At 43.3% G+C, this 10000-nt stretch overlaps 1 protein-coding gene across 2 annotated transcripts in view; it reads right to left on the reverse strand.

Annotated features, from left to right (window-relative positions):
- The window catches only part of mipol1 (mirror-image polydactyly 1), a 67713-nt gene that overhangs the window by 6629 nt on the left and 51084 nt on the right, over positions 1–10000 (reverse strand). For both annotated transcript variants that reach the window (XM_083792545.1, XM_083792546.1), the window contains exons 11-12: positions 7092–7157; positions 2502–2596 (exon numbers count right to left, since the gene is read on the reverse strand). In XM_083792545.1, coding sequence (XP_083648671.1) covers positions 2502–2596; positions 7092–7157 — 161 coding nt within the window. The remainder of the gene's footprint in view (positions 1–2501; positions 2597–7091; positions 7158–10000) is intronic.

Here is a 10000-nt window from a genome sequence, read left to right on the forward strand (position 1 = left end):
AGCACTTCCATTGTTACAATGGGAGTCAACGCTGCTAGTGTCGCCACTCTCTTACTATATTACTCTGGGTGGTTTCCCACCACCATGTCATTGCTGTTATCATGGCAGAAATCTCCTATCTCCATATTTTATCGCGTTGAGTGTGTGTGTAAATGTACACCTAATTTACACCTTACTTGATCATATGACAGCGTCACACAAAAGCATAAAAAGTAGCCGATCGATAATCCATGAATCAGACCAATAATAATGATTATTAATTAATAATTAGAACCCGCTTAGGACAGGTACGATATTCTTCAAGCCTCTCATATCACTGCCACGAAACATGCTGCAGATTGAAGGGCACTGCAGACCCTGGATGGACTCTTTTAAAACTGGCCTAAAAACCTTTTTATTTCATATTCTTTTGGGTTAAATTGTTGTGGGCTACACAACACGTGAATTCACATAGTTTAACTATGTAGCACTCAAGAGATTCACTGTGAAATCAAATCAAATTAATGATTATTATTATCATTAAGGACTAAACCTCCTACATTCAGAGTAAGACACGACACATACAGTAAAGAGGCAAGTTCTATTTTAATCTGTGGAAATGTTAGTGTCCCCAAGACTGTGAAACAACAGCACTGAATATAAAAGAAAGAAAGAAAGAAAGAAAGAAAGAAAGAAAGAAAGAAAGAAAGAAAGAAAGAAAGAAAGAAAGAAAGAAAGAAAGAAAGAAAGAAAGAAAGAAAGAAAGAAAGAAACTAGAAATGTGTTATTAAGCTGTGGAAATGTTCTTGCGGCATGTCTGTTTAAAATGAAACCAAATGGACCCGTTCTACACTTCATTTAAGAGTTAAATTATTGTTAAACATCTGCATTACCTAAAATACAATGAGTCTACACAATTACAGAGATAATAGAAGAAGAAAGTGTTATTTTACAAAATCTTATCCGACATAACAAAATATTCTTTTTGGGGGGGGGGGGGGGGGACAGAGCTCTATTGATAAGACAGTGATATTGATGATTGATCAGCTCTCTCTCTCGTAGCAGGTGACTGGCCACAGAACGAATGGAGGTCACGTTAACGACTGCCAGTTCCGTGTAATTAAACGCAAACACGGCATGGGTCAAGGGTCAAGGGTGCATGAACCAATGAGGAGAGGGCGTTAATGCGTTAAGCAGGTAAACACTGAATCCATTATCGATTCCACCTGTTTGCTCTCATTGACATTTAAATAAGTGACGGGTCGTACTCAGAGACTCAGAGTAGCCTGGGTAGACATGCAGGCTTTGATGTTCGCTCGCAATTCAGCTCAACCAGAGTGAGTTCACTTCTTGTATTTCTTCTCTGTGACGTCACAATGAAAGGACAAACGTTACGGCTATGCGGCCTTCGTCGCTGCTAAAGGTTATGCTAATCGGAGGTAACAAAATGTGTTCTGATTGACAGGGACTTCAGAATGAAACTATAGAACTATAACGCCGAACATGGATATACTGCACAGCCACTTATGCCACAGGCTTTTTAAAGCGGGCAGAGATGGGCATGTATATTTGAAATTTGAAATTATTTTAAATACTTTTTTTGATTTTTTGTATCGTAGAAAATACGTATTTCAAAGACATGTACGGATATTCTACTGTTAGACGAATGATAGGTTCTCTTTACTTATGATCCTAGATGACAATTTCTATGCATTCTATGCATTTCCATGCAACCTGATTGGATAGGACATTATGGAGGCCAGCGATCCAGGAATCCCGAGTTGGTGTTGGCTATAGCCCTCACTCTCGCAGTCCATTATCTATGCATTTTAAAGTGCAGTATCAGGCCTACCTCGTGTTTTCTTTTTTGCTTACTGTAAATCGCTCTGGATTAAGAGCGTCTGCTAAATGCCTGAATTGAAAATTGTTGCTGTCGGGCAGAAACCTCCTACTGTACCTCCATATTCTAACTCTTTGTGGGCTTTTTAAACAACGCCCGACTTGATCACACTACAGCGTCGCACAAAGCAGCAGATCTGCAAGCTTGTTTTGATCTGCTATTTTTGATGCTTTTGAATTTGAAGCCTGAAAAGTTAACAGTTTTGAACATATGAGGTTTCCACCCGACAGAGACAATGTGCAGTTATCCATCCCAGTACACACATCACCTACAAGCTGCTCCTCCTAAACCTACAAATCCCTCCATGGCCTTGACCCACGGTATCTGTCTGACCTCCTCAAGGACTACACCCCTGAGCGGAACCTGAGATACTCGGACATGGAGCTCCTCACCATCCGTCACGCTAAAAAGCGGACCCTCTGCGATAGAGCCCCTGCCCTTTGGAACTCTCTCCCCTTGGAGATTCACCACACTCCTACATTGGACTCTTTCAAGTTGGCACTGAAGAGACATTTGTTCACTCAGGCTTTTTTTTGGCAATTCGTTTTTTTTCCCCGTCCTTGGGTTTCTTGAAAGGCGCTATATAAATTCAACTTATTATTAGTATTACACACCATCTTACCTGTGATTGGCTCGTTGCGTTTGGAGCTCCGCCTCCAGCGCTTGATTGATCTTCATAGCGTTGTCCCTCTCTCTCTCCAGGTGTTCAACTTCTTGCTGGAAGAAAAACAACACACACACATGCAGGGAAGTGAGGAAACTCCTTTAACCCATTTTAGACCTGCGTTTAACCCATTTAGACCTGAGGTCGATTCTACCAAATGTCTTCTAAATACTGACAGTTTTCTGAAAACCCTAGGTTTCTATGTCAGTGCTTCTCGACCCTAAAAAAATATATGTAATTGGCCACGGACCCCCCCATCTCAATATATGTTGCTTGTTTCAGGGTCCTCCCAGAAGCAACGATTTGAATAAAGACATGTTTGCTGTGAAAGAAGAATATGTAAAAAAGAAAATTGCACGTTTTCACTATTTCTAAGTATAACAAAATGCTTAAAACACCAAAAGGTGTTCTCGTCGGTGTCCAGAATGGGTTAATTGTTTTTCCCCCCCGAGGGAATAATATTGCAATGACTATGTTTACAGTGAGTAGCGGACAAGCCTGACATAATGCAAAATAAACGTAACCTATATACGTTTATTACATTTTACTTTATTATTACATTTATTACATATTTACTCTGGAATACACACATACGTATTGCCATTTGCCAACTCCTCATCTTCACTCTGTAACTGTAAACATAGATTGAGGGCCAGCCTCATGAAGTAAGCCTTTCTCCCTTTCCACTTGCTTCTAACTCATAATGTAGTTTTATTGTGCATACTGTCTCAGACACAGACAGACATGCATGTACACTCCCACACTCACACATTCAATTGCACTGTGAAGTGTATTTGTTGTTATATTTGTTGTTTGCCATACCTTATGTTTGATTACTCTGTCTACTTATTATTTGTTTACTTAGGTGAGAACCAGGTATAATAAGGCCTTTATGGGTTTCTTTTCTCACCTGCACATATTATTCTCTTTATTTACCTTTCTGTTTTGTATTGTGCGAATAAATAAATACAAATAAAAATGAAATAAATAGAAAGTCGTTTTTTGACACGGAAGGCATTCCCGCATAACGTCCGGGTATGACGTCGACGATGTTACGCGGCGTGCATTCCCTCTATGCGGGAGAAACCGCAACAGAAGACAGCCATGCAACAAGGTTGTGTCGTCAAACCACGTGACTCCCATTGGAAATGCATTGAGGCGGCCATGACACACAGAAGACACAGGACACAAGTGTGTCTTCGGTGTGAGCGAGGCCTAAGTAAGTTGTTGTATATAGCGCAGTTTCGCGATGTTTTCTCATTCGGCGGCAGTCATTTCACTCCTGTGTTTCCTACTTCACAGCCAGTATAGGCTCCAGTATAGAGCCTAACTGGGTCCATAGCTTTGGAAGAAGGTGGAATGTGGACGCTATAGGGATTCAGGTGGTTAGACAAGGCACTAGAGGGTTTCATACTGTATGTAATGTATGTATATGATCAGGATCATCATTAAATTAAACGTGTTCATCACATCATGAAGGGCGTGGTTACCGACAGCAGAGGTCAAACTCAGCTGGGTCTGCAGAACCAACTGGGTCACCTTTTAACCCCCCCCCCCCCCCCCCCCACACACACACACTCTCTCTTTCTCTAATTACAACCTCAAGGTCTTTCCAAGTCAAAGTGAGACATCAAAAAGAACCAAACCCTCAGAGTCAATATGTACAGTACTCCAACCGTGACAGACACACGCACACACACGCACGCACACACACGCACACACGCACATACAGTACACTCATGATGCACGCACGCACACTCACGCATACACACACACACACACACACACACACACGCATGCACACACGCACACACTGTAACATCAAAGCCCGGCAGCCTTTTAATCACATGGCCTCATATAGGTCCTCATTAGAATAATATCCAAATGAGGTCGCCATAAAACCAACATGACCTTTAACATGAGGAGAGAAGGTCACCACTCAGAGAGGACAAAGGAGACGAGAGGATGTGTGCAGGAACCTAATTAATCTCTTTCTCCTCCGAGCGCGCGCGTGTGCGGCGCACGTGTGTGGTGTGTGTGGCGCGCGCGCGCGTGTCTCTGCCTGTTTTACCATACTTGTGAGGTTCACCACGAGTATAGCCGAGTTTCAGAGACATTGAGACCATTTTCATGGTCCTCACAGGATAAATCGTTGTTTTTAATGGTCGAAAAATACGTGTAATATTTTATAGTAAGTTAGACTTACAATTAGGTAAAGATTGATGCTGTGTGGTTAAGGTTAAGGTTAGGTATTTTTCGATTATTCCAGAAACCAAAAAAGTGGAAGAACTAATCAGATAATTGGCTGTTCCACTTTTTGGTTTTAAGTGTAAAATGCCCCCCCGGCGCCTGGGAGACAGAGCAGTTCTGCATGTGAATACACACGACCGGGAAGTTTTACTAGGACACGCACGCACGCACGCACGCACGCACGCACGCACCTTCAACTCCCAGATAAAAACAAAAATGTTTTGTTTATCTGGGAGCTACGTCCAGCCAGTGAAACTGGCTGGTCGTAGCTCCCCTCCAATAGGCAGTTTAGAGAACATGCAAACTCCACACAGAAGGCCCCTTTTCGCCAACCCCACCTCGGGTATGGATGGGCACTGATGACACGGAGGAGAGAACACGCCCCCCCCCCCCACCCCCCCCCCACAGCGTCCCCAGCAGGAATTGAACCCAAGACCTTCTAGCTGTGAGGCGACAGCACTACCAACAGAAAATAAAATAAAAACTTCCATGATCCAACGTCCGTTTGGATCCAAGTGAGTTATTTAGTTAGTTAGTTAGTACTCAGACACAAGTCACAAAACGACCACAAAAGTTAGCGTGGGAGATTGAACCTGTGGACATCAGAGCATCACGTGTGGCTCTCTCCCCCGCCGAGTTCAAAAGATGCTCTCATAGCGTCAGTCCCATTATTACAATATAGAACACATAATGCTTCGCTCCACAAACACGCCGGATGTCACGCCGTGTCGACAAACAGCCGCGCGCCGGCGGCCGCGTGGTGGCTTCATGCTCATGAATATCATTAAGGACAATCTCACAAGCAACTCGACGCCTCGCGTCGCGCTAATCTATAAATCTGTGAGTAAATGTTTGTCTTGAAAACAGCCAGAGCCGCGCGGCTTTTGGCGCAGAGCGCCGTCGCCGAAACGGAACACAACTAATTAACCCGTTAAAACCGGGAAAGCATCTGTGTCAGTGGAGTGGTTCTCATTGGTCCTCAAACATTTTTTGAAATTGTTTGGAAAGGTTTGAATAATTTAGATAATTTTCTTTTACACAAATCTTCTCTTCTGGAGGTCCCTGGCTCAAAACCTTTTCAGATGGGGGTCCACAGCGGAATTTTGGGGGTTTTAGATTTTTTTTTTAGAATTGCTGATCTACTTGGAAGTTGGAACGATGCAAGTTGGAAATGCATGCCCCACCCAGATATTATGTCTGTGTCCCTTTCACGCCCATATATGGAGTTCTTTATCAGGCGTGCATGCCCAAATATGGAGTCTATGCAGACGTCAGAATGATGCCAGAACAGGCCAGCTCCATATATGGACACTGGGCAGGGGTCCTGTCCAGTTTGGTGACGGTGCTGGACAACCGTGCGTCCGACCGACTCGACACCGGGCACTGCACCCCCTGTGGTGGGGTGGAACACGTGTGTCTAATTTGAAGTCGGGGGCGAACGGTTCTGGAGTTACAGACGTACATTGGCCTCAGGTCTGAAGGGGTTAAGACGCGGCGGGATGAGAACAGACGCTGATTAGTGACGCTCAACAGGACGGAGGAAGCTCGCGGTATACAGCGTGTCATGTGACGTCCTTGTTTGTGGAGGAAAGATTTAATAATCTCCAACTGTAAGAAGAGCTAATGTTCTGTTAACTCTGGGACTATTGGAACTCTCTTTAGTCTGACTGACAAACTTCTGATCCACTTTTACTGATGTCAAACAAACTGTCTGATGTTAGTTTGATATTAAGGGACTAAAGACCTTCCTCTTTAGTAAGGCATTTGCCCAGTCGGACTTTTAAGCTGCCCTGTGTGCTGTTTTAACCAATTTATTCTTATTCATTTTATTGTATTTTACTTTTTTTCTGCCTGTAGCACTTTGAGATTTGTTTCAAATGTAAAGTGCGTTATAAATAAAATTTATTATTATTATTATTATTAACCAGTTGACCGGAGTACATTTTTATTTATTTCCCTCGACACCGAATCTGGTGGAAACGTTTGGGTTCCCAAAAGTTTTGGGGCCGAGGCGCACCACAAGAGCAAGTCAAAATCACAAGGCACACGTGTATTCACCTGTAAAACTTTAAATAATTCCGCACAGGCAACAGCTGCTCCGAATAAAGTTTAACGTGTAAACAGTTTCAATGTTTGGACCAACAAGTGGCCTTCCTTATAGGGTCGCTGGAGATTCGAGGCTTCAGGCAACAAGTAAGTTTGTCGATCTTACAAACTACAATCAGCAGACCACACCAACAAACTTCATTGTCTCACACCGTGCTGCATGTGTGTGTGCGTGCGTGTGCGTGCGCATACCTCATGTGTGTGCGTAGACTGATTCTGCTCTCTCAAATTGATCAGTTCCTGCTCCAATCGCTTCAACTGTACACAGACAGACAGATAGACAGACAGACAGACAGACAGACAGACAGATTATAGTATTAGTTTAAATAGGAGTTTGTTACATTTAGAATACCTCAACAGTGTAATAACAACAAACACACAATCAGAAAATGAAAATAATCGTAATCTTAATAAATCGGCCGCAGACAAACGTATCCACCCATCGCTTTGAAAACAGTCACCTTCACGTCATAAGGCCAACATTCAACAAAAACAGGCAAACATTCGGCTAAGAGATTTGGTAGACAGTGAAACAACACAGGGGGCCATGGATGACTGGAGGTGATGGGGGTCAATGAAGTACATGTACTATATCTCTGCTGTCGGGAGGAAACCTCATAACTCCAAAATTTATATTTTTCAAGGAAATTAAACAAATCTTTTTTTCAGGAAATTAAGAAAACCTCATATTTTTAAAACAAAGCAATATGGCCACATCAAAGTTGGTGTTGAGACTTTATACAGTATATTGTCAATTACTTCCATGAGAGGGAGAGAGGTGGTGGAGTTAGCTGCTTTAGCAGACATTTTGAGGGTCCAATGGAGTTAAGAGGTTTTGTCCAAAGCACTTTCCATTAGTTCAATTATTTTCCAAAAAAACCAAAACTAATTAGTTATGAGGTTTCCTCGAGTCCCGACAGCAACGATATGTTTTAGTGGTTAAATCTGACCCAGTTTAGGAACAAGGCTATAGTTGAGGAAATAGATTAGAGACTGGCGTATACATGTCTACTTATTTAACACTGGTAGAATGTGAGTTAACAACGCAGTATCACTGTCTTCACTACAGATAAATACCTGTTGTGTTTACCACTGGAATATTATGAGCTACATTTTTATAACTTATCCTGTACAGTTGAAAAAACGGGCAGAAGATATTCCACGGCTAGTACAGACAGAAATTAACGCATGCGCGCACACGCACGCACAGTGCGCACGCACACAGTCGCGCGCACACGCACACACACACACACACACACACACACACACACACACACACACACACACACACACACACACACACACACACACACACACACACACACACACACACACACACACACACACACACACACACACACACACACACACACACACAGCAGCAGTCAGACAGCTCAAACAAGAAGCAGTCCAATCAAACCGCACAGTAGACATTTCTAAACACACTGGATGTGTGAAACATTCACACACATGCACACAGCTACTTTCACTCTTTTTCCTCTGCAGACTAGAATAACAACTCCACTTTCCAACACACACACACACACACACACACACACACACACACACCCTCACACACACACACACACACACACACACACACACACACACACACACAGTCTGTCAGTCAGTCAGATGTTCAAGTGACATCACCATATCGTCGTGTCGAATGAACTCGAAGCTGAAGTTCAGGTTGGGATCTCATCTGGAACATGTTAAAATGGACACAGGCTGTCATAAAGCTACTTTAAACAGTTGTTCAACAGCAGGATATTATTGTAACCACTTGAACCCCCAGCCTCCGTATTCTGTTCTCGGGGGGGGGGGGGGGGGGGGGGGGGGACATTAGCTAATGTATCTTTGCAAGTTTGGGTCCTGGCTGTCCCTTTTTAGAAATGTCATGGCGGTATGACTAACTGTATATGTCGGGCGAACTAACTGTTCAGGAGAGGAGAAAAAAATGTTTATTTATTTTTTATCCAAAATGAGTTAATAGCACAGGCATATTCTTCACATACTAGTTGTAGCTTAGCCTGGGCACCATTCCATTTCGGTTTCATGAACCGGTCGGGAGCGGATGATATCGCTATGTCGTAGTATTGTTTTGTAGTCATCAATCTTCCGGAACTTCCTTTTCCCTCAAACCGATTTTTCTACGAGAGCTTTTATTTATTGTTATTCTTCCAGTTTGAGGAAAAATGAAGTTCCGTTTGATTGTTCCTGCCTGATGACTACAAAACAATACTACAACATGATGTAACTATATAATTCGTTCCAGACCTGTTCACACGGCACTTTTGGAAGAGAGACCTGCAGGCTTTCCTCTGAGGTGGAAAGCCTGGTCCACAGAAGTGAACCTTTCAGGCCTGTTTTCTCAACTCACTGTTTTTTTTACTCTATAAGCCATATCTCCAAAACCGGTGGGTCAAACTGAACAACCAATATGTCAATTTGAAGCTATGCTTCCCTGCTTTCACTAACTAAAATGACAAAAGAAAATGCAATGGCAGGCCCTCAGTCAAGGTGGGTCACATTTCTCTTTGTACGGTAGTGGAAGGCATGATCTTCCAAAAAACGAATACTTGAGTAAAGTAGAGATACTCCAAATAACACAATGTACGTTGTTACTGTTGTTGCACTATACTACAGTACACACCAGTCATAACGGAGAGGTGGAGAGAATGACTGACAGACAGACAGACAGACAGTGTTTGTGAGAGAGTGAGAGAAACATTGTGATGAGAGAGAGAGCGATACAAAGACAGAGGAGAGAGACAGAGAGAGATCATCAGATTTCTAATATTTCCCAGAAGTCTCAGTGCCTGGGTTCCTGAGCGGAGGGGATAATCCCTGAGAGATGAAGAGAGGGAACGAGGGATGGGGGGAGGGGGGAGGGGAGAGGACAAAATCCTCCAAGCGGGGATCATCATCCCTCCTCCGCCACTCACTCTCATCTTCCTCGCCTCTCACTATTTCTCCCTTCTCTTCTCCTCTCCTCTCCTCTCCTCCCCACGCTCGCTCCGTCGCTGTCTGTCTCTCTCTTTCCCTTTCGTCCTCTCAGTATTCCCCTCTTCTACCACTTCTCCGTGTGTCTCCCTTCC

Source organism: Protomyctophum parallelum, assembly GCF_964188405.1.
Source record: "Protomyctophum parallelum genome assembly, chromosome: 20".
Taxonomy (NCBI): domain Eukaryota; kingdom Metazoa; phylum Chordata; class Actinopteri; order Myctophiformes; family Myctophidae; genus Protomyctophum; species Protomyctophum parallelum.